This window comes from Hyperolius riggenbachi, chromosome 5 (assembly GCF_040937935.1).
Source record: "Hyperolius riggenbachi isolate aHypRig1 chromosome 5, aHypRig1.pri, whole genome shotgun sequence".
NCBI classification, from domain to species: Eukaryota; Metazoa; Chordata; class Amphibia; order Anura; family Hyperoliidae; genus Hyperolius; species Hyperolius riggenbachi.
The window spans coordinates 30,499,400-30,523,879 of record NC_090650.1 but is presented as its reverse complement, the minus strand read 5'-3'; the positions used below and the strand labels follow the sequence as shown (position 1 = coordinate 30,523,879).

Below are 24,480 nucleotides of genomic sequence, written 5' to 3'. Positions count from 1 at the left end.
CAAAGGATCTGTGGCAAAATGGCTTACAGGCAGCTATTTTGTTATAACAATCAATTCTTCTTCACTATAGTGGGTGGTTATGTATTGACTGCGCATTCAGGCAGGTCACGTTTACTAGTTGTTGTTTTTTCCCTAAGGATATGGTTGGAATTTGATGGCCAGTTGACATTGATTCATCTGGGATACGTTAAGAACTGGGGCCCTTTGCTGCTATGATACGGATGCTAAAGGTAGCCATACACTGGTCGATTTGCCATCAGATTCGACCAACAGATAGATCCCTCTCTGATCGAATCTGATCAGAGAGGGATCGTATGGCTGCCTTTACTGCAAACAGATTGTGAACCGATTTCAGCCTGAAACCATTCACAATCTGTTGTGGTGGTGGTGATGCTGCTGCTGCCGCCGCTCCCCCCCGCATACATTACCTGCTCCGCCGGCGCGACTCCAGTCCCCCGGTCACCGCTGCTCTGTCTGCGCTCTGGTCTCCAGGTCCGGCATGCCTCACTTCTTCTAGCCCGGCAGGAAGTTTAAACAGTAGAGGGCGCTCTACTGTTTAAACTTCCTGCCGGGCTAGAAGAAGTGAGGCATGCCGGACCTGGAGACCAGAGCGCAGACAGAGCAGCGGTGACCGGGGGACTGGAGTCGCGCCGGCGGAGCAGGTAATGTATGCGGGCTCTATTGCGTCGGTCGTCGGGCACTCGAACGCCGCTAGCGACGCGCTCCCTACCCGCGGGCGATCGACGGTAATTTTCCGCACGGAGCGATCGACGGGATCGGACGAAATGGATCGAAATTCGGCGTGTAGCGTGAACGATTGGCAGCAGATTCGATCCCAGTGATCGAATCTGCTGTCGAAACGGCGGCAAATCGGGCCAGTGTATGGCCAGCTTAAGGCTGCACACTTTCACAAAGCCATGGTTTGGGGTTCTGTCTGACTGCTGTGTTGTGTCTGTGCAGATGGGAAGGCCCCTCTCATGAGTGTGAGGAACTGCATCAGGAAGATCCCCAGCTGCTGGTCCGGTCCTCCAGTACGTTCTGAGCCCAACCAGACTCGGACTGATGCACTAGGTGAGCCCCAGCGGACAGATGGCTCCTGTGCTGGTCTAGAATTGCATGAACCATTACCCATAATCCTCCCCACTAAGTGGCAAAGAGGACCTACCTGGAGCTGATGTAACATCCTGATAAAAGCATAGGTGTCCACTGTAGAAATGTACCAGTCTGTAAACACTATGCCAAGTTGTCTGTGCAGGATGTCCTCCTTACTGTGACCATTAATGGTGCCTGCACTGGGACACATACTGCAGCTACATACATTTGGGTTGACATCTGAGGAGGGATGAGGGTGACCGATGTATACAGTACATGTAAAAAAGGGCCACTATAATTTGGGTATCGTAAATAAGCGCTAATTAAATATTGGTAAAATTACTGATATTGCACTATTGGGCATTGGTATTTACGATAATAAAATATCGGTTAATTTCACCAATATTTTACCATTGCTAAACCTATCTTTATTCCCTCCTTCTACTGATGCCTAACCCTAACTTCACACCCCAATGCCTGACTCTAAGCGAAATACCTAGCCGTCCCTGTCTGTCCTGCTGATAAATGCACGGCCTTTGCCGCTATATACGTAAGTCCTTGTAAGTACACTGTGCGTGTAATTACTATATAGTGTAATTACTATATTTTATAGGGTGCCCAAAATGGCCCCTGGGCATCGCTATAGCTGCCATTAACATTGCAGTCCAATGTTCTCCCCAGAATTTTTTCCCAGCTGGGTGGCATGAAAATGTAGCCGGGTGGGACGAGATGAGAGAATGCATGGCCAGTGCTTCTCTGCACAATTCTGCTTGCAGCAGAGTAGGTGATGAGCCGATGACAGCCGGGTGGTCACCAAAACTAGCCGGGTGGACCACCCGGCTAAAAGAGCCTGGGGAGAACACTGCAGTCTATGCAGCACCCATTTTACCAGGTGGCTGCCAGTGCCTGAGTGACCTAAATGACCTGCCTTGAGACCGATCTGTAAGCTTAGCTTTCAGCTGTTTGGTTGATTTATGTAATTCAGTGTTGGTATTCTCACCCATTGGGCTTGTTTGGCTCCTTGACTTGAAAGCGTCTGTCTGTACAGGTAGATGAGGAGAAATGAGATCTTACAAATTCGTTTTTAATTGAACTGAGTTCTGGAGTTTTATCTGGAAGTTATTATTCTACAGTTTTCACAATATTTAACGCAATGCTGAAGCGAGCTGAAAAAACATAAGTTACATACTCACCTATGGAGAGGGAGTGCTCTGGATCCCATAGACAGTCTGGTCCTCTCAGATTCTTACATTGTCATAATTCTAATGCTTTTACTCTTCTTTCTGTCATATAACACACTGCCTCTAATCCCTTCAGGTGCCGGTACGGAGGGAAAGATTGTAGAAGTGAAGGAAGAGTGTCGTAGCCCCCCTACAACTGCCTCTTCTCAGTGGATATCCCATAGCAAGAGCCCCAATCAGCCAGGTTTGTTTCATGTTACATGTGAAAGACACTCATCACCACCTCCTCTCTCAATAGGACATTACGTGCTACTCCATTAGCCCCTCCTCTCTCCATAGTACAGCACTTGCTACTCTTCTTGCGCTGGCTTATCCTGGGTGTCTCATCACTTAGCATTACTCTGTACAGCTGCAGGAACATAGCACCACCTAGCTGTGCTGGTCACGTTTTTTTTTCCAGTCAAACTGGAATTTTACAGCTGTGGAATTTTACAGCAGAACAAAAGTTCTGATGTGCTCTGTGTCTTGGTGCTTGACTTGTGTTTTTTTTTTTTACTATGATGTGTGTGGTAAGTGTTTGGGGAAGGGGTGGGCGGCGTCATTTTAGATGTATTTTTCATGATGTGACTTTGACTTCAGCGTCATGGTTTCCGAGCATTGTCTTATTGTTCGTTCCTTTTTCATCCAGCCCCGCCGACCACAAACGTCCATCTGAGTGGCCTCATGAGGCTAATGGAGGAGATCCCGGTGGCCGATTCCAGCAGCTCCTCCCGCGCCATGTATAACATCGCCATAGGGCACTCCATGATCAGGAGACCAGACAGGTCCAACTACCTGTCCTACTGCACCGGTGAGAGACGGACTCCTGCAGAGCTTTGTTCTCAGCATGTTCAGCATTGCATAAATGTCATTTCTAAGTGGCTAAATCCTTCTGAAATATCTGCATGTCACATGTGATCATATGACCTGCAGACAGGAAATGGCCACTGCTAAACAGCCTGTTTGGCAGCTTCTGATGCCTCAAACGATCAGCTAATTTCAGCATAGCACTTTGGGCGCCTCTATAGGCCTTAATGGGAATTACAACTATAGCAGCACTTGGTGACTAATTTGGGCGCCTGCAATAGCCAGAGCACAAATTAGAGGGGGGGGGGGGAAGGTAATTTGGCCGCCAGCAAATGGTGCCATTATTGGGGCCACTTGAGGGGGGGGGGGGATAGCATTACGCCACCCAGGAGTTTGCCTGCAGTAGGGTGAGCCATCTTTCAGCTTCAGCCCACATGAGCAGAATGCTCCCAGCCATGATGTAGATACACGTATGGAAGGGGTCTTCATGATAAAGGTGTACCGTCCACTTTATCTGGGGTACGTAGTGTGAACTTGAACATCTCTTCAGATACAGCGGCGTGTGTGTGTATATGTATATGTGTGTCTCTCTCTCACTGTTGACCTGGATTTCCGCTCTAGATGACGGCAGCTTCCAGGACGAGATGAATGATAACACGGCTGCCTCGGTGGATTCCGTCTTTAGTGATGACACCAGCTGGTCCTCTGACAACAGTAAGCACTGGCTTCTCTCCTCTTCTGTAGCTTGGCATTGTGTGGTCTGTTATTGGACTGCAGCATGTGTGGGTGATGTGGAGCCGCAATCTACAGTACCTAGTCAGATAGCCTGAATCTGAACTTGATTGGAGAGATATGTTGCCTGCCCATACACCGCAGATCAGGGCCGGATTTACCATAAGGCACTATAGGCACGCGCCTACAGGCGCCTGATGATGTAAAGGCGTCTCACCTCCCCCCCCCCCCCCAGTTCCTCCCTCCTGTCTTACCTATGCAGAGTCCAGTGCGGAGTGTAAATGAGAGGTTACTCACCCCGGTCTCGGCATTCCACTGACTCCCTTCAGTCTGGGCACCTCTAGCTACTTAATACTTGGAGGCTCATCTAGCCACTAAATACTAAGTAGCTAGAGGAACCTCAGTATTGAGGATAGCTCTGGCTACCTAATACTAAGGGGCACCAGTAGCTACCTATGACGGGCAAGGGAAGTAAGAGAGAAGCATCAGCTGGGACAGCCAGCACACTTGTAGGTTTGTAGATTCATGGAGGGCGAAGTATAGAGTGCCAGGACATATGTGCCTATAGGCTCCAGTAATGGAAATCCGGGCCTGCCGCAGATCGATCGATTTCAGCATGCAATCTTTCGGGAATCGACTTTGTGATCCCGCCTCACCAATCCCGCGGCTGTGCCCTATGCAGTGTACGTAACCTGTCGATGTCCGCCGCTGACTCCCGGTTCAGTCCACATACATGCGCACCACATGCTGGCAACCACATGGTGCGCATGTATGTGGACGAAGCCCAGAGTCAGCGGTGGACACCGACCGGTATGTTCACACAGGGCACAGGGAGGGGGCACATTTCACACTAGAGGGGACAGCGTGGGGGGTTCTGTTGCATCCATTGTTTGTCGCGATTATTCACGCCGTTACCCTTGCGCACCCGATAGAGCATGTTGGCCCTACATCTTGCAGCTTGTCCAATCGATACATGCCACCAATTTCAGCCCAACATTGGTCTCATTATCGATCGGGCATGCTCTTGGCGGCATCAATTTTCATCCGATTATAGTAATCAAATCAGATCACCAAGTCCCCTAATGTATGGCTACCTTTAGGCCTGGAGCCCATTAGAACGCTACACTAATTAAGGTCACATTCACAGTGCCACGTTGTGGAGCTGCGTTATAAAGTCTTATACGCAGCTTACCACACTGCAATGATAATCCTATGGGCCGTTCACACTGTGACGTTATTGTCGCGTTGAAAATGCTGTGTTGTGGTAACTCGCTGCTTGCAGTGCGTTACCTCTTGACGCAGACACGTTGCAACTTTAACGTCGCATTAAAACCGCATCGGCCCACTGTGAATATGCCCTAAAGTCAGTGGGACAGATTTATAAAAAGCTTTACCGACAGTTTTTTCTTTTTAAAGAGAATCTGAAGCCAGATTAAAAATGGCTTTTTACCTTCTATTCAGCAGGGGCATGTTTGCCCCTGCTAAAACGCCACTATCTCGCGGCATAACGAGGGGTCTTTACCCCCCCAAATCCCCTGCGTGGTGCCTGGAGAGCGCTTCCGTGTGAGGCAGGGCTATGAGCTGCAGTCTGCCTTCGCTGAGAGGGGCGGGGGAGAGGCGGAGATCCGCCGCTGACAGACGCGTGTGAGGCAGGGCTGCAGCTTATAGCTCTGCCTCACACGCAAGCGCTTAGGGCAGCAAAATCCACGACCAAGAAAGTCGTGGATTTTGCAGGGGGGATTTGGGGGGTGAAGACCCCTCGTTATGCCACGGGATAGCAGCGTGTTAGTAGGGGCAAACAAGCCCTTGCTGAATATAAGGTAAAAAGCCATTTTTAATCTGGCTTCAGTCTCTCTTTAAACCGTTCTATCCAGTAGGGGGAACTGTTCTGCATGATAAGATTCTTAAATCCTACTTAATAGCGGCAGTTTGGTGTGAATTTCTGGAACTGCACTACAGTTAAGTGGAGTGCAAATCCATCCCTAAACTGCCGCAGATTAAGAATTGCTTAATAGCACTTTTACAGATTGTACAGTGCAGGCTAGACCTAAATTGTGAAGGGCTTCTCCCCCTGCTGAATTCCTCAATCAGAGTGTGTGTGAGAGATGAGAAAGATAAGGGGGAAACGAAATCTGATGCTGCAAATTCCTAAGCATGACTTTTTTTTTTCTAGCTTCAATACATTTATATTATATATTCACTTACATTACATCTTTACAGTTAACCTAAAATAATCTACCGTAAATATATTTATGCTATTATAACTTCTCTTTTCTGTATAAATACAGCAGGTGTATTGGTTACCTTAGCAACAGCAATTCCCCTCACATACTGCACTGTCTGAGAGACTTTCCTAGCTCCTCCTATTATACAACAGTTTTAGAAGGAATCTGCACTATCTAATGATTTCTTAGGCTGTCAGACCGTTCTGTACGAATTTCTAAAAACCTACCAATATTTTGTCTCAGACATTCTTGATAAATGTCCCCCGATGTTTGTAAGCCCACAGCCGTGATTGTAATTTGGTAAAATGACAATCGGGGATCCTGCAGCATGAGGCACTTTATCTTTCCTTACAGTTCCTCTTTAAAGCTGTAAGTACTATCCAGTTGTTCACTGTGCCACCAATAAATGTTTACTGTGAGTGGATTATGATTGGTGAACGCAGCTGAGGAAATATACTGATGTGAATTCTGTGGGTTTGTGTTCCTCAGTGGACCCCTCTTACTCAGCCATCGGTGGGCTGCAGAGGGTTGTGAGCGAGTTTGCTGAGTTGGGGTCCGTCAGCCCCCTGGTAGCGGTTGCAGTACCTGCAGTCAGCAGCAGCAGCGGCACCCAGGAAGGACATACGCCCAGGAGCAAAGAGCCAGTCACCGGTGAGTGGAGAGTTGTGTGATTCTTGTCCTCTTGTATCCGGGTCCTCTGAGTTCTGTGTGAATTCCTTTGTAACGTGTACCCTGCAGCTCCCGTTCCTCGTCTCAGTGATGGAGTCAGAGGGTCACAGAGGGAGATGCCGGTGAAGCCCCCAAGCACCTGTTCCGCAGAGAATGGTGAGACAGGCTCGCTCTTACTAGACTAATTTGTGACATTAGCTCTCTCGGAGATCTGGAGTTGTCTCATTTCGGTGCCTTGTGTCCTCTGCAGGTGAGGCAGCGTATGCTGCTCTGTGTGGTCTGCAGAAAGTCGTCCATGGCTTCATAGAGCAGAAATGTGTGAGCCCCTTCTCCATTGTACGAAACCCTGTCCATCATGGCGGCCCGTCAGAGAGTCCAGCCAAGAGATGCCCCACTGAGGAAGGTGAGCAGAGATCAGGCAGTAGCTGTCATGGTTTAGATAACTGAGCCCACAGCATAACCATCCCACCCGCCTCTTTTCTGCAGCTGAGCTATTAAAGGGAACCAAACCCAAACAAGGCTCCCTGTGCCTGAGGCTGCACAACGGCCCCACAGGATGATGCTCTCACCACGGGTAACTGTGGGAACTGTGTTCCTGCCTCTCTACACCAAACATAAGCAGCATCCATGTGCCCAAACAGTTCCAGTTTAGTCTCATCAGACCAAAAGCACATACTTCCAGAACTCATCTTTACCTTTCAAATGTTCATGGGCAAACCTCAGTTGGGCCGTGAAGTGGCGCTCTTTGTGTAAAAAGATTCTTCAGGAACGATGGCCCTGAAGCTTACCATGAGGAATAGCAATGTTTGCTGCCAGCCCCACACTATTTATAAATCTGTAGGCAGCCCCAGGACCGCCTAATGCCAATTGGCATCACGTCCTGGAGCTGAAGTTTACCAGGTAACTGGTGCACGCATGCGTAATCGTTCCCTGCCGGTTTATAGAGCTCCGCTCCATGATCAGCCTGCTAGCCGCCACTAACGGACCGTTTTCTGCCGAAAGGGGAAAGAAATCCCCCTTGTTTATCTTTGTGCAGCACTGTGATCACCTGCAGCTCTGTACGGGGGACACTCAGCTGTCCCTCAGAGCAGCTCCTGGTGTGTGCCCTCTCATAGGCTGATGCCTATGAGAGGCGGGGATGAGTGCCGATCGCCCTCCTATGGCGATTTAGGATGTCACGGGGGGAGGGAGGAAGGAGGGAGGGAAAAGCTTCCCTTTTTTAATTTAAAAAAAAAAGATTGCAGCAGCAATCAGAGACCTCCTACAGAGTGTCCTACCGGTATTAAGGACAAGAAAAGGAGGATAAATACATTTGTGTGCCGAGCTGTGTAGGGCTGTGCAGTACGCTGACAAAGCTGCCCAGCCCTGTATTGACAAAAATGGCCTGGTCACTAAGGGGGTCTAAGCCTGTGGTCCTGAAATGGTTAAAGGGCCTTTGAAGTGAAAGGGATATGGAGGCTGCCATTTTTTTATTTCCTTTTAAACAATACCAATTGCCTGCCTGTCCTGCTAATCCTATGCCTCTAATACATTTAACTGTAGACCCTGAACAAGCATGCAGATCAGCTGCTTCTGACTGAAGTGAGACTAGATTAGCTGCATGCTTGTTTCAGGTGTGTGATTCAGACACCGAAGCAGCCATAGATCAGCAGGACAGCCAGGCAACTGGTATTGTTTAAAAAGTTAATATAGCAGCCTCCACATCCCTCTCACGTCAGGTGTGCTTTAAGCTTCTAGGTATCTTTCACCTCAACACAATTGAAGTGGTTGCTTTGTAGGATTCGTTATGGCGTAAAACTGTGTCCACTTGCAGCATTCTTCTTTTGATCCATCCTTCAGTGTTCTAATGCTCTCCTTATAGTGTTTGTGTTGTGATTTGCACTGTAAGAAAAAAGTAAAGAATTGGACAGATCCTTCCTTCCATTGTGGGATCATTTATTTATCTTCTGATCGATTCTGTGAATATTGTTTCCTCAGGGCAATCTCCTCAACTTCACGGTTCCTCTCCAGCACCGAGCAACCGCTTCCTGTGTGAGGGGAACTGGTTGCCCAAGCCTGGTATGCTGTGATTGGCTCCCACTCATGTCTTCCTGTGTCTCCATCCATATATTCATGTCACTCCCACCATGTATGTCTTCCTGTGTGTCCATCCATATAGCCATGTCACTCGCTTTTGTCTTCCTGTGTCCGTCCATATACTGTATCCATATCACCCCCACCATTTCTTCCTGTGCCTGCATCCATATACAGTCGTCTTAGGTTTGAGATATTCCAGAACCTTTTTGGATTCAATTTTTAAGAAATTGTGGATTCGTCCCACCTCTAACTGTATCCGTGTTACCCTCACTATGGCCTCAATTCACTAAGCAGTTTAGACTAGTCTACAGATGGTTTTTAGGCTGCTGATGGTTTGGTGTAATGTTTTAGACCTGTTTTTAGACCTGGTCTAACATTCAGTAATGACACAATTCACAAAGGCAAGCAAGGAGTAACCACGCCCACTTTTTCTGACAGAGATTAGACCAGCTGATTTCTGTAGGTAAAGTAATTCTGTGAGGTATTTTATATGTGAGGATGGAACCTTTTGAATGAATTATGCCGGAGTTTAATTGTATGCAGAGGAGAGCTCATCAGAGGAGAAGGATGTCGGGCATAGCTACTCGTTTGTGAATTGCATCTTTTGATCATTTCCCCTGCTTTACCCACCTAATTACCAAATGGTTTAGACCAGGTCTAAAACATTCAGTAATAGTGAATTCCCCTTTGATGCAACTGACCGATCCATCAGTAGACTAAGAACCATCAGTAGACTAGTCTAAACTGCTTAGTGAATTGAAGCCTATGTCTCCCTGTGTCTCCATCCATATATCCATATCACTCCCACCATGTCCTCCTATGTTTCTGTTCATATTGCCTCACCATAGCTCCTTTCTCTTCTCCCGTTTGTTCCTTCATCTCTCTGAGTCTGAACTCTGTTCACCTCCTGCAGACTCCTCATATTCAGCCCTCAGTGGCCTGCAGAAAGTGGTGAATGGCTTCTCTGATCTGGACTGTGTCAGTCCCTTCTCTGCAGTCAGTACATCCACCAGTGAGGGCGCCATGGAGCTTTCCTGCCGTAAGAAGAGTGAAGTGACAACGCTGGGTGAGTCCGTCAGAGCGCCATCTTCAGGCAATGAATTATCTGTGATTCCGTAGTTATGTGGACAGTCCTCACGCTAGTTGTTTCTCATGCAGATTCTGCCTCTCCTGCCCTCAGTGTGGTGAAGAAGGTGGGGAATGATGCCCCTGAGAACAGCTGCTTGAGCCCTGCGGCTGTGCCGGGTAACCTGAGCAGTGCTGGGGAGACGGATCCCATCATCAGGAGGAGATCTGAACAAGGTGATGGATAATGGCAGCTGCTGATCAGCAGAGCATACACACATTACATTGTAGGGATGATCAATGAGATGCAAATATTTCTGAGTTGATGCAAAATTGTATGAAATTGTATGCAGTTTGAAAATGGACTAATCAATTTAAACCCAGGTTTAAACCGATTGGTCTATTTTGAAGCTGCATATATTTGCATAAAAATGTACATAAACTCAGAAGTATTTGCATATCATTGATCATCCCTTTTACATTGAAACTCCTGCCCCATGGTTTTGCTTTTTTTCTCAGTTATGCAGAATGTAGATGAATTTTAAAGTGTCTAGGTTTTTGTTTACACATATGTCCCCCCCCCCCCCCCCCCCAATGCAAACCTGTCAGGAGTGCCGCAGTAAAGAGTCCCTTCCCAAAAAAACTAAGTGGTGTAGGAAAACTGCAGTTTCATTGTGCTGCCCAGACTGATGCTGCCCTCCCATTAAAAAGACTCTGAAGTCTCTTTTTTTCCTCTGCTTTTGTCATAAATTCCTGTTAAGCATGAATGCCCACCTTGAATTGCCGCATTCCAGATGGGCAGATGAGTGATTTATTGCTGTGTAATTGACCTGCAAAGTTCTACGACTTTGCAGGTCTCAGATTGTGCTGCCCTGACACGCAGGGCTTCTTTTCCTGGAGAGGTTGAGCTTTGAGCTGTAGCTCAGCCTCTCCGCAATTGATCTCCGCGGGTCTCCACCTCCGCTCCGCCCCTCTCAGTGAAAGGAAGGCGGGGAGAGGCGGCGATCTGCAGAGATTGACTGCGGAGGAGGCAGAGCTACAGCCTGAAGCTCTGCCTCATTGAGGAAGTGAAGCCTTGCGAGCTACGGAGCTCTGCAGGGCTATTAAACCGCAATAAATCGCCCATCTGCCGCGGAGATGCAGCAATTCAACAGGGGCATTCATGCTTAACAGGAATTTATGACAAAAACATGTAATAAAAGAGACTTCAGAGTCTCTTTAACTATGATATGACTCCCAAAATGCACAGCATAGGGGGTGGAGCTCTGACTGTCATGGCTACACCCACTGTTGTCCAGTTTGACGTTTGACGTTTAGCTCGCACACGCATAGGTAAGTGAGTTGGTTAGTTGGTTGGCGTGTGTGTACGTACTAGTCCTGTAAAGAATGTGTTGTGCGGTTGGTCATGTTGTGCCTTATGTTGGACGTGTGTATGAGCCTTAACAGTTGAGATTCCAGAATGCTCAGTCATAAACAAACTTGAAAGTACTGAAAGTTGTTTGCATTTAAATCATAAGGGAATGCTTGAAAAGCATTTATACACCATCGGTGGTGGGGTGAAATTTCGCATCGAAATTCGCAATTACGCATCGTAATAGTAATGCGAAATTTCAGCGACAATCACAATTAATTTTGTATGTAATAGTAGTAATTCATAAATTTGCGTAATTTTTGCCAATTCCGCATAATTTTGTGCAGATTTTAGTGGTTAACCGCAAAGCCCCCATACATGCTATTGCCACCAAAATTGCTACATATGAGAAAATAGATTTTAAAAATGCAAAGGAAAATGGTTTTTAAATTGTCATTTTTCCGAGTTTAACCACTTGCCGACCAGGGGATTTTTCAATGATCGGTGCTGCGTGGGCTCTACAGCCCGCAGCACCGATCAGGAGTGCAGCAGGGCGATCAGACTACCCCCCCCCCCCCCCCTTTTTTCCCCACTAGGAGGATGTCCTGCTGGGGGGGTCTGATCGCCGCCGGCTGCATCTGCTTAGCGGGGGGGGGGGCTCTTCAAAGCCCCCCTCCGCAGCGTTCTCCGCCGTCTCGCCGCTCCCTCCCTCTCCCTCCCCCTGTGAGCAGCGCAGGACGGATTTCTGTCCTGCGCATTGAAGGATAGTCTTCAGCCTATCATATGCCGGCGATCCCCGGCCAATCAGAGGCCGGGGATTGCCGATCTGCCTTACGGCGCTGCTGCGCAGCAGCGCCGTGTGATGTAAACAGCGGGGATTTCTTCCCCGCCTGTTAACATTTTGCCGGCGAGCCGCGATCGGCGGCTCTCCGGCTGTTCCCGGAGACACCCTCCGTGAACTGACATGGAAAGGCCGCTCGATCGAGCGGCCGTTTCCATGGTAACCCGCAGACGACCGGTTTACGCCAATCGGCGTTAGCTGGTCGTCAAGAGGTTAAAAAATCATTCTTTCTTTGCATTTTTGAAATCGATTTTCTCAAAAACTACAAGGTCTTTTTGGAAAATTATTTTTTGACTTTCTACTGCTATTCTCCTTAACATATGTAGCAATTTTGGTGTCAATAGCATGTATTTGCTATTCACTGCCAAAGTCGGCATGAAATGACGCGAAATTTTAATGCGAAATTTCGAATGACTGTACAAAATCAATTAAACGTACAATTCATGATTACGTATAGGCGAAATTGCAAACCTTTACGTGAAAATTTTGCGTAATGGTAATTAGCTGATTACAATCACTAGTAGTATACACCATCAAGGGGTACATCTAACAAATACTGTATACAGTAGAATCTCATTATAGTTAATGCTTATATAGTAAATTCATCCCCCAGGTCCCGCCCATGTGCCTGTATGAATATACAATCTATGACCAATCCTGATCTAGTAATCGTCTGATATACCATGGTAAACTTCTTGGCCATGCACCTTGGAGTTTCCTATAAGGGGATTTTACTGTATATAAATGAATATGATGCCACACAATAGGCGGTACATCACACACAACTTTTATTAGTGAATGCATGCTGTATTGCTGGGAAACGCAGGTCTAATCTACCCATAAATATACCCCTGAAGGACCTTCCTCTGTTTTGCAGGTGACGGTGACTCCACCCGCTCTCACGGATCATCTAGTACTTCTCGGGCATCCAGTAGCCATTGTATTGACCTGACACAGGAGGAGGAGCCAACGGGTTCTAAATCCCAGCCTTCCAAACACGAGAAGCCAAAGGCCAGAACTGGTAATTGCCTCTCATCTCATTCTCCCGCTGGGCACACTGATTTATTACCATGGAGTGGAGTCAACACAGTGCTGCTTACACTCTTAGGGCCCTTTTTCCACTAACAATCGCTAGCGATTGCGATTCAACAAGTCCCTCATTTTTTTTCTGCAATTGCGATTTTGCTATGCAATGCATAGCATAGCAAGATCGTGCTCCGCAGCGCGATTGTGCTTTGGAAAATGCCTACTGTGATTCCTATGTTATTTGGCAAACCCTAGTGATTTGCGATTCAGCATCGCAAACGCTCCTAGTGGAAAAGGACCCCTTAGACTGTGTACACACATCCAATTTTACCACCTCCCATGTAGTATGAGGGCTAAAAGATTTTTTTTTCTTAACCCTCTGGAGGATACAATTACATCGCCCAGGAGGGGGCGCAGCACTTTAAAAAAAAAAAAAAACAACATTTAAATCTTGTAGCTAGCCTAGTGCTAGCTACATGATAGGCACTGTGCAGCGGCATCCCCCCACCCCCTCCGATCGCCTCCGGCGATCAGCGCAAGCAGGGGATTCCCTTCATAACGGGATCTCCTGCTTGACTTCCCCCGTTGCCATGGCGACGCTCGCGATGACGTCATCGACGTCGTGACGTCAGAGGGAGTCCCGATCCACCCCTCGGCGCTGCCTGGCACTGATTGGCAAGGCTGCGCAACGGGTCTCGGGGGGGGGGGGGGGGGGAGGGGGGGCTGCACGGCGGGGAGCGGCGGCGATCGGAAGTTACACGCAGCTAGCAAAGTGCTAGCTGCGTGTAACAAAAAAAAATTATGCAAATTGGCCCACCAGGGCCTGAGAAATCCTTCTGCGTGACATACCCCGAGCTCAGCTCGGGATTATCGCCCAGGAGGTTAATACTATGGACGGTGTTTGTAAGTAAGCTCTCATACAACATGGAAGTGGTAAAATTGGCCAATTGTTGGCCAATCAAAATTGGACATATGTACCATGTTTTAAATGCGTTTAACCAATTAACTAAAACGGGATGCATGTATGTAGGCTGTCAGACGCAAGGAACTACAAATCCCACAATGCATTGCAGGAGTCTGACAGCCACAGTCATGACTTATAAAGGCAAATGCATTGTGGGGTTTGTAGTTCCTTAAAGTGATCCTTAAGTCTAACAAAAAAAAATGAGATTTACTCACCTGGGGCTTCCCTTAGCCCCCTGCAGCCGATCGGTGCCCTTGCAGCCCCGCTCTGACGCTCCTGCACCCGCCGGCGAACACTTCCAGTTTGGCTGTCGGCCAAACCAGAAGTGTTCGCCGGCGGGTGCAGGAGCATCGGAGCGGGGCTGCAAGGGCACCGATCGGCTGCAGGGGGCTAAGGGAAGCCCCAGGTGAGTAAATCTCATTTTTTTTTGTTAGACTTAAGGATCACTTTAACAGCTGGAGGGCCAAGTTTGCCCGTGCCCGTTAGACCAAGCACTCAATGGAGATGAAGCGTGCTGTAGCTGATGAGTCCCTGATGCCTTCCAGGGTCACAAATCCAAAAAAGCCAAAATCAGCAGCTCTGCGTCTAAGCCCATTTTTTTTTTTTTACCTGATTTTACTTACATGTTTCACTAAAGAGCTATCTTTATCATGAGCTGTGCTGCTGATTTTGGCTTTTTATTACAAAATCAATGGAACACTTCTTGGTAACTTCCAGGATAATGTATAGTGCCACCTAGTGGGCAAAAAGTAAATTTAACCTAAAATAAATAAAAGTGTAATAGTTATTAAAATCTGGACATTATTTTATATTCTAAAGCAGACCTTCCTCGAGGCCGGATCCCAGAAACATCCAGCAGCCCAGCTACAAAGCCATCAGGGGGTCGCAGCAGACCCCCAGCCACCAGCCATCTCATTGACCTGACTGAAGAGGAGGAAACGGTCACTAGACACAGAGCGGCCAGTGCAGAGGCTGCTGGAAAATCCTCTCATTCTGGTAAGAGCATGAGGGTAAAAAAAACACATTCGGTATGAGCTGTAACTTCTCCTTTCTGTGGGCGGGAAGAACTATTCAGCCACTCTTATGTAGGCAACTCCACACAAGCTGCATGGCTAAAACTGGGTGTGGCCTAAAATGAAGAGGTGGAGCTTTGCTGGAAAGGAACTCTGGTGCCCTAATCTTTAAAGCGGATCCGAGATGAAAAAGTAACTATAACAAATAACTTGTCTATCTTATCTAAAGTTTAGACAGCAAATCTAGCTGCAAACAGCTTTAAAAGTTTGAATATTTATTGCTGTGATACAATGAAGGCAGCCATGTTCTGTCTGTCACATTGTCACAGGTCTGAGGGCTGGAGATGCTATCAGCTTGCCTGTGTGTAAATTCAGTCCCTTCTCCTCCATCCTCTCCTCTGCCTGTGAGATCAATAGCTAGTAACCTTCTCCTCCTGCCCAGACTGAGCTCCCATAAGCCCTTGCTACATGGGTCTGAGTGCCAAGGCTCTCTGAAAAGCTGTGGGCGAGGCTTGTTTAATTTATAGGGAATTAGAGTGTTAAAACAAAACAAAAAAAGTATTTGGCTTGAGGAATGCCCTATAAACTATATGAAAGGAACACAATTATGCAATGAGTAAAAGTTTATCTCGGATCCACTTTAACAGATAACTAGATGTAGGTGTTGCTGGAACTCATTCCTTAAAGATACATGAGGTGCAGTAAAGTATTGCAGTTTTACTTAGCTGGGGCTTCTTCCAGCCTTTAGATGTCTCTGTCTGTTAGCCCAGTTCCGCAGCCACTTAGTCAACAGCTGTCTCATCCATAGTGGTCGGCTGCTTCTCTGTATGCGTAGGTGTGTGCATGCACCACTCTGTAGCCGGGGAGCGTTCTGAAGACCGCCTGACAGCAGACCTGTGCTGAGGGACAACAGGGACTTCTAGGGGGCTGGAATAAGCCCAAGGTAGGTAAAACTGCAATATTTTACTATGCCTCATGTATCTTTTAAAGAGACACTGAAGTTTGTTTTTTTTTTACCTTATTTTATTATTTTGCCAGCTTCAGCTGTAAATTCCAAGCGGATTCACCGCATTCCTACTTGACTTATTTATGCCTAAGAAATAGCCCAGAAAAGTTCCAGGGCTCACAAATCTTCCTTCCTGGTAGAGGCAGAGCTGTGGGCAGTAGCTCTGCCTCCTCTCCAGTCAATCTCTGCCCTTCTCAGTCTTCTTTCACTGAGGGAGTGAGGAGAGGCGGAGATAAGTGGAGATTGAATAGAGGAGGCGGAGCTACTGCGCACAGCTCTGCCTCTAGCGGGCAGCAAAATCTAAGACTTGCAAAGTCGTAGAACTTTGCTGTCCTATTTCAAGGGCATAAGTCACTCGTTCTGCCACAGGAATGCAGCGAATCCGCCTGGAATTTACTGCTGAAGCTGGCTGAATAATAAAATAAGGTAAAAAAAAAGACACTTCATTTTCTCTTTAAGCCCCTCCACATGCTAAATTAAAGTTTAGATTATTATGTCGTGTGTACAGCAGCCGCCGACCAGCGATCTGCCAGATGGATCAGTTCAGCCGAGCGATGGCTGAATCGTTTGCCGCTGCTCGCCCTGCCCAACGTCGTCTCCCCCCAGTATAGCAACAGAACGTGTCGTCATCTAACTACGCATCTGTACAGCCACTGCCCATGATGCTGCCTGAGGGATCATGGGCGACATCAATTAAGCGTGTGTACAGGTCCTAAAGGGAACCAGAGACTAACCAATGCTAAAAATATAAAAAAGATGTTCTACATACCTGGGGCTTTCTCCAGCCCCATAAGCTTGGATCGATCCAATGCCGGTGTCCTCCACTACCTCTATCGCCGGTATTGGGTCCCGTCACTTCCGCCGGACGCGACCAGTCTTCCGCCGTCACAGCGGCTCCCTCCAACTTTGTACGCATGCGCCTGCACAGTACGGAGGGAGCGCACTGCGCTTGCGTCGGCTGGCCGAAATGACGGGACCCGGTACCGGCGGACAGAGGCAGCGGAGGATGGCGGCGTGGGAGCGATCCAGGCTGATGGGGCTGGAGGAAGCCCCAGGTGTGTATAAATATGTTATCTTTTCATCTCTGGGTCTCTTTAACCGCTTCGGGATGCCACATCTTTGTTCCCTTCAAGGACCACTGTCCTGAAAATCTCAAAATTTTAAATATACGTAAACATATACAGGTGAGAAGTAAATCCTTTTTCAAGGAGTGTCTTTATAAAGAATAAAGGCCATGCTGAGAATCTCCTATGGAGAGATGGACTAGCCAAAAACCTGTCAGTAATGTCAGATTTCTACTACCTTCTGTAAGTGACAGCAACATAGGAGAAAAGTAATTGATGACTCAATTTATTCTGGAAGAAACATGCTTCTTATTTGTATGTGTTTACTTATATTTTACACTTTAAGATTTTCGTGACAGTGGTCCTTTAAGGACAAGAGCCTTTTTTTTTTTTTTTTTTTTTTTTTTGAGAAAATGAGTGATCACTGTGATTGGCTCAAGTTGATCACGGAGTCACAGTGAACAGCGTGACAGCAGAGCAAGCAGATTGCAGTATCGGCCATGGACGGGAGCGGTGGGTGTGCGTGTTAAGGAAGCTATCAGACTCAAAGCTCCATACACAATGATATGGGCAAGCTCTTACTTGGTAGTAGAATGGACGGGTTCTGCTACAGGTGACTTCATTGTTCACACATCTATAGAGGGTAGATCATCCCATTAAATGGTATTTCAAAATAGATATAACTGACGGGATAATTTGATATATTGCATTATTAATTTCTCCTTTTAACAGCTGTGTAACTTCTTTCTCCTCAGGGAGCGCACATAGGGCTGCACGTCCTGACAGGAAGCACAGTCCCTCAGTTACCCTGACCAGGCCTAAGAGGGTGGTCGCTATGGACAAGCCTCTGGAGCCGGGGCCCTCCCGCACCCATAGAGGAGGTGAGATGATATGTTTAGTGAGGAGTGTCTCTCATCCTCCTCCTCCTCCGGTACTCCATATTCCTCTGTTGTTCCTCCCGCAGGTGTCCCCGCTGTGAACGAGCACATCAGTGGACTGGAGAAGCTTCTGAAAGGAGTACCAACGTTTACCCCACCCAACAACCCCAGCAGGCAGAAGCCCAGCGGCAGCTGGTGGTTTAAAACCACGTCCCCCCACGGTAACCTATCCTCTCTGCAGAGGGGGCCACCACTTGATCGCTGGGTTCAGCATAGATCCACCACATTAATGTATCTATTGCAGGGGTAGCGAACACGCTGAAATCAGCGCATGGAGATTTCAGCGCAGCCAGCGCCACCATAGGCCGTAATAGGAATTACGGCTATAGCAGCGCACAGGGAGTAACTTCGGCGCCATCAGAAGACGGAGCTGAAGATACTTTTAAAACCTAATTCATTTCATTCCCCACTATTCATGGCGGCCTGGAGGGGATATAGTATTTAATACGGCCGGGACTTGTGCGCTAGCAGGATCAGCCATATACCGGCTGAATCCTGCGCCCAAGTCTCCTACGCCGTTCTCTCTCGTACACAGGGTAGGACCTTGTTATACAGGCGCTCTAAATCTTGCGCTCGCTGCCTTCCACTGCCGCTATTTGTAGCCGGGGAGGTTTGGGTGCTGCTATAGCCGCCCATTTAAAGCCACGATTAGTAGCTACAACAATAAATTTAGCGGCGCTGCCACCCGGCCATAAAACAGCATCTCGAAATAACGAGCGCCGCTACCCAGTTTTCCTCTTATTGGCAAGGTCTGGTGGGTTGCAGCATATTGCAGTGCTTGGAGGCTGGCTGTCCCTTGAAGGCAGTGCCCATCCTCTTGAAACCTTCCTAATGAGCGAGGTGTTGAGGGAATTAACTTGGATCCATGCTAAATGTTTCCTTTCTCTTTCCAGAGACGTGAATAGTGATTGTTCACCATCATGAAGGGCGAGTGAATGGATTGTAATTGTGACCTCTCGGGAGAAATTTATTGGAACTAAACCTAAAAGGGAATCGTACCTATTCAGGAGGGTGAGACATTCCCACAATGCCTTGCAGCCACGAGAGAACCACAAGAACTGATCATCTGAGCGGATTACACATATTAACAATAATCTGAGACGGAGGAAGGGCAGCGGCCAGGGACACACAAACTCTTGGCCAACCGCAGATGGAGGAGAATGCAGGTGTCCTACTGTTTGGTGAGTAGCAAAGCTGGAGGAATTGGAAAGCGGGCAGGGCTGGGTGTAGGGGCATCAAAAAAGCAGTAAGAAATCCACTATGGTTACTGTTGGTTTGCTCTTTCCACAGCTCTCAACACTGAGTAAACACCAAAATAGGCCTCTGCAATGGGCCTCTGTGTGTCATGGGTGAGCCTTCAGTTATACCAGAGCAGCAGCTGTACAAGGAGATGGATGCCCTGCCAGTGGTAAGTTCCTTCAGAGGGAAGGCCAGAACTGCAATCAGTAAAGCTCGTGATTGGGGTCGGCAACAGGGAAAGTTTTCCCATGCTTGCATGGCAGAGTGTAATAGCTGGTATTGGGGTTGAGCGAAGCGGTGCTTTCTTGTTTGTATTGGTGGTTGGTAGGGATGATCAAAGATGAGCAAATTCTTCCGGGTTGATGCAAATGTATGCACATTTTTATGCAAATATATGCAGCTTGAAAATACAAGGAAATACACTGCCTCACCCACCCCCTGACACAAGCTTCAATTTAAACCGGAGTTAAATTGATTGGTCCATTTTCAAACTGCATACATTTGCATAACAATGTGCATAATTTTGGAAGAATTTGCATCTCATTGATCATCCCTAGTGGTTGGGGTAGAGGAAAAGCTGTATTTTGTCATACCTATCCTTATTGGGTATGTACATGGCACTGACATCTTCCATTATGTTTTTAGAAGTGGGAGGAAGCTGTATTGTTCAGAGAAACCCTCACAAACATACAGAATATACTAAGTTCATGCAGTGGTCAACCGTTTTTCGTCCAATACCCGCTTATCCTATTAGAAAACTTTTTCACGGGTCTGGGGAGGTTGACCTGGAAAGGATTCTGCCCCCCCCCCCCCCAAAAAAAAAAAAACTCCACTGGGCCTCTTCCCCCTTAAAGGGGAGCTAAAGTAAGAGGTATACGGAGGCTGCCATATTTATTTCATTTTAATCAATACCAGTTCCCTGGCAGCCCTGCTGGTCTATTTCTCTGCAGTAGTATCTGAATAACAACAGAAACAAGCATGCAGCTAGTCTTGTCAGATCTGACTTAAGTCTGAAACAACTGATCTGCTGCATGCTTGTTCAGGGGCTATGGGTAATAGTATTAGAGGCAGAGGATCAGCAGGGCTGCCAGGCAACTGGTATTGTTTAAAAGGAAATAAACATGGCAGCCTCCATATACCTCTCTTCAGTTCCCCTTCAATAAAGCTGTGTGTGCTAATAGTATTCCATGCACCATACCACCCCAATACCAAATTGAGGCCTGACTTTCCCCTCACAACTTCCCCCGCCTAGCAGAGTGTGCCCAGTATTACTAACCCCTCCACTCAGTAAGTCAACCTTTACTCCACTCAACTGTATTAGGCACCTACACCATAATTCCAACGTGGCCAGATGCTCAGGCCTACTTTCAGATTCCTGCTAGCTGGAATTACCGTATATACTCGACCTTGTGTATAAGTCGACTTAACCCTTTTAAGCTGGAATTATTTATTGACTCAAGTATAAGTCTACCCAGCAAAGTTAATGGCTGCACTTGGGGCTAATGACTGCACTGCATACAGTATTGCAGCCATTAACCCCTCCTGCACCTTAAGTGCAGCCAATACCTCTTCCAGGCCCCCAAGTGCAGCAATTGTTCACTCCCTTTTTTGCAGCCCAGTGTTTCCCCTCTGACCCTTTCCTTGTTAATTGTTGGGGCCAGGACATTCAGACCTGTGTTTTCTTGGCATTTCCTTTCCTCAAATTATCACTTACCACTGGGTAAATTGCTGCAAATGGGAATGTCACACTATTAGTACACACATTACTCAGGGTGCTCAGTGTTGCATGTGACTCGTGTATAAGTCGACCCCTATACTTCTATGAAGTGAATCAGACCTAAATTTCTAGACTTATACTCGAGTATATACAGAATTAGCATATTAATAGCTATATTTTCACATAACTGTACTGCAAGGTGCAGAAGGAAGCTTGTGTCAGGGGTTGGGCAGGGTGAGGCAGTGTATTTCCATGTATGTAGTCAAGCGTAGGGTGCAGTGGAAGTATTGGGGAAGGGGGTGTTGGAAACCTGGGTGTTAAGAAGCAGTGTCCCAAACCCATAGATAGGATGGGGTGCCTAGGAGAGTGAAGTGTCGCTTTTGCATGCATTCCCTGTAACTCTCCAAATTGGAATTTTCTTGTAATACCAATATGGCAGCCTAACCTGTTGGTGGCGCTTTTGCATGCTGATTGTCTTGATTTTTTTTTTCTATCATTAGCCATGTGACTTTTGTGTGTCACAGGAACCACCCATCTTTCTGCCTCCATCACCTGACCCCTGTGTGACGTATACCGTGGCCCTTTCCTGGTGTCGGCCCCTCCTCTTCTCAACACAGACCTATCCGATCCATGCAGTAGCCAGACTCCTCCTGGAAGGGATCGTTTTCCACAGACTGACGTGAAGTACACCAGCCTCTCTCCTGCACTTGGTGCTGGAACCTCTGTGACAACCCCCACCTGGTAACCGGCTAGTTTCACCATGAACTTCGTATCCAAGTATGGTGGCTGAGCAGGCTCAGAACTGGGAGCGATTGTTCCATGTCTTTACTGGTCACTTTATGTACATAGAAGAGTTCCTGTGACAATCTGTATACCGTGAGTGTACCGTGACCTCCACTGTCGGGACAACAGGGTCTACTGCCGCCTGGTGGAAATATGTACAGATTTCTCTATTTTATGGGAGTTTTTTTTTATTATTATTGTTCCCTTTCAGATGTTTCTTATGTTTTACAGCAAAGACCTTTTAGCTTATGAGAGGACTAGAAATGAATATATAAACTGACTATATGAGGCATCTTCATAACATAAGTGTACCTCAGGTAAAACTGGAAGTCCTCATGTTTGTCTCACAGCAGCAACAATACAAAGTGTGAAATGACTGGATGAGGAAAAGGCTTCCGTCATCGTTTTTAGCTGGTAGTGCTGGACAGGAAGTAAATACTAATCAGTCTGGCAGATACTAGGCTGTGGAAACAGGAAGTGCTTAAAGTGGTATGAAACTCAACATTTCCTTTTTGTTCTAAAAGATTGTTTACAGCATAAAACTTCTACCACAATTTTTGTTTAGCAGAATAACACTCAAACAGTTAAACACAGCACTTCAGTGAAACGCCCCTTGCTTCAGTGGGCAGTTTCTGGCCACATCCAAAGAGCTGATAACATTATCTTTTGTTTTCATTCCTTTGTCATATACATTTAGTAAGCATTAGCAAACTGCCTAAACTGAGCTGTACTGAGCTGAGAAGCAGAAAGAGCTGAGAAGTGATCACTAGATAGATTTCAATATATAAATTCAGCAGCTATGCAATACAGGGGCAGCTTTCAGAGCAGATAAACTGTACTTTGGGAGACTTGTAGACAGACAATATTACTTGTGCACAAAAGCAAAAAAAACTTTTTTATATATATATATTTGAATGTCATGTCCGTTTTATACCACTTTAAAGAGGAACTGTGGTGAAAATAACAAATAAAATTTATCTTTTTTTTTTTTTTTTTTACAATATTCATTTAAGGTTTGTTCATTATAATTTTTTTCCTCCTGATTCGCATTCTGAAATGTTATCAAAGGTAGTGACATCTTTAGTTCTCTCTGAGACTTCTGAAGCCAGTACAAAATATACCTGTTCTCCCAGAGTGCTCTGGGAAGAGAATTCCGCATAGGTAATCAGCCTAGAGCCCTAGGCTAAGCATCACTCTGAGGGCTACATACCAATATTTAACCACAGTGGGAAAAAAGTGGGTATCGTGATTAATTTACAGCTTTCTATTATATGTCACTACAGTGCCACTTTAACAGTTGCATTCTGGGAAGATCACGTTATCTGAGCCTTTAGTCAGAATTATCAATGGCTCATCCCGGTCCCAGAATGTTGCTGTGAAGAAACTTCCTGTTTCCTCAGCCTAGGCTATACTTGATGCTAGGTACTTCCTGTCTACTACTTTTTAACAGGTGACCTTTTTCTGTCTTCTATCATTGCATTGTACTGCCCCTAAACATGGAGCCTTCCATTTCTGACTTGAATTCCTCTTTAAGAAACTTCAGGAGCTTCTCAGCTGAAGATATGTGCAGAGTTTTTGTGAAGGGAAGATTTTTTTCGACACACAGCCAGCTTCCTGTGTGATGATCCCACAGTAGAATGAACCTTCTGTAATTATGGCTGATAACCAAGAACTGCAGCTGCCCTTGGTGTTCTTTGTGAAGTTTGGAGGATATTTTTGCACACTGCAGTCTTTTTTTCTTTTTCGAAATAAACTATTTTATGTGAACCAATTCTCTAGAGAGCACCTGTCACAACTCCTGACTGCTAACAATACTGTACTGTTTTAGGACCCCCTGCTGGATAAAAGTGTCCTGCAGAATGATTGAAGATTTGCCCAGGGTCCTTCCTGTGCTGCATGCCTGTGTATTGTCAGATTTTGGGATGCCATAGGTTTACTTTATGGAAGCAGTTGTGCTCCTCTTGATTTGAAGGTAGCTCTTACCTGCCCTCATTGGGGCAAATTCACCTCAGATAACCGCTAACAGGGTCCTTCTAGAAGCCAGTTGTAATCAGATCACATTTCACAAATAAACACTTTCTACCTCACAAATTGATTCCTGGTGTCATGTGATGCCCTCAGGTGGAAGAGGAGTCATATTAAGTTCCACGTGTGGCAGGAGTGCCACGTGACTGCCTTTGTGTGGGAGGAGATTGATGTAACCGCCTTTGTGTGAGATGAGACTAACGTGACCGTCGTGTGGGACGAACGTGACTGCCCTTGTGTGGGATGGGAGTGGCATGACTGCCCTTGTGTGGGATGGGAGTGGCATGACTGCCCTTGTGTGGGATGGGAGTGGCATGACTGCCCTTGTGTGGGACCAGAGTGGCATGACCACCCTTGTGTGGGACGAGTGAGACTGCCTTTGTATGGGACGAGAGTGGCATGACTGCCCTTGTGGGATGAGAGTGGCATGACTGCCCTTGTGGGACGAGAGTGGCATGACTGCCCTTGTGTGGGATGAGAGTGACTGCCTTTGTATGGTAGGAGAATGGCATGACCACCCTTGTGTGGGATGAGAGTGGCATGACCGCCCTTGTGTGGGACGAGAGTGGCTTGACCGCCCTTGTGTGGGACGAGAGTGGCTTGACCGCCCTTGTGTGGGACGAGAGT

General features: G+C 47.0%; 1 protein-coding gene across 9 annotated transcripts in view; it reads left to right on the top strand.

Moving 5' to 3' along the window:
* LOC137518070 (uncharacterized) overlaps positions 1–23,910 on the top strand; it is a 107,006-nt gene extending 83,096 nt beyond the window's left edge. For 5 of the 9 annotated variants that reach the window (XM_068235317.1, XM_068235320.1, XM_068235318.1 and 2 more), the window contains 17 exons: positions 961–1,071; positions 2,410–2,517; positions 2,962–3,123; positions 3,741–3,833; positions 6,566–6,727; positions 6,815–6,901; positions 6,996–7,148; positions 8,723–8,803; positions 9,735–9,887; positions 9,980–10,123; positions 12,956–13,099; positions 14,888–15,064; positions 17,907–18,032; positions 18,116–18,250; positions 18,983–19,270; positions 19,380–19,497; positions 21,546–23,910. In XM_068235317.1, the coding sequence (XP_068091418.1) occupies positions 961–1,071; positions 2,410–2,517; positions 2,962–3,123; positions 3,741–3,833; positions 6,566–6,727; positions 6,815–6,901; positions 6,996–7,148; positions 8,723–8,803; positions 9,735–9,887; positions 9,980–10,123; positions 12,956–13,099; positions 14,888–15,064; positions 17,907–18,032; positions 18,116–18,250; positions 18,983–18,990 (1,844 nt within the window). In that variant the 3' untranslated portion in view covers positions 18,991–19,270; positions 19,380–19,497; positions 21,546–23,910. The remainder of the gene's footprint in view (positions 1–960; positions 1,072–2,409; positions 2,518–2,961; positions 3,124–3,740; positions 3,834–6,565; positions 6,728–6,814; positions 6,902–6,995; positions 7,149–8,722; positions 8,804–9,734; positions 9,888–9,979; positions 10,124–12,955; positions 13,100–14,887; positions 15,065–17,906; positions 18,033–18,115; positions 18,251–18,982; positions 19,271–19,379; positions 19,498–21,545) is intronic. The other 4 variants (XM_068235319.1, XM_068235315.1, XM_068235322.1 and 1 more) reach the window with 4 other exon arrangements.
* Positions 23,911–24,480: the final 570 nt, after the last annotated feature.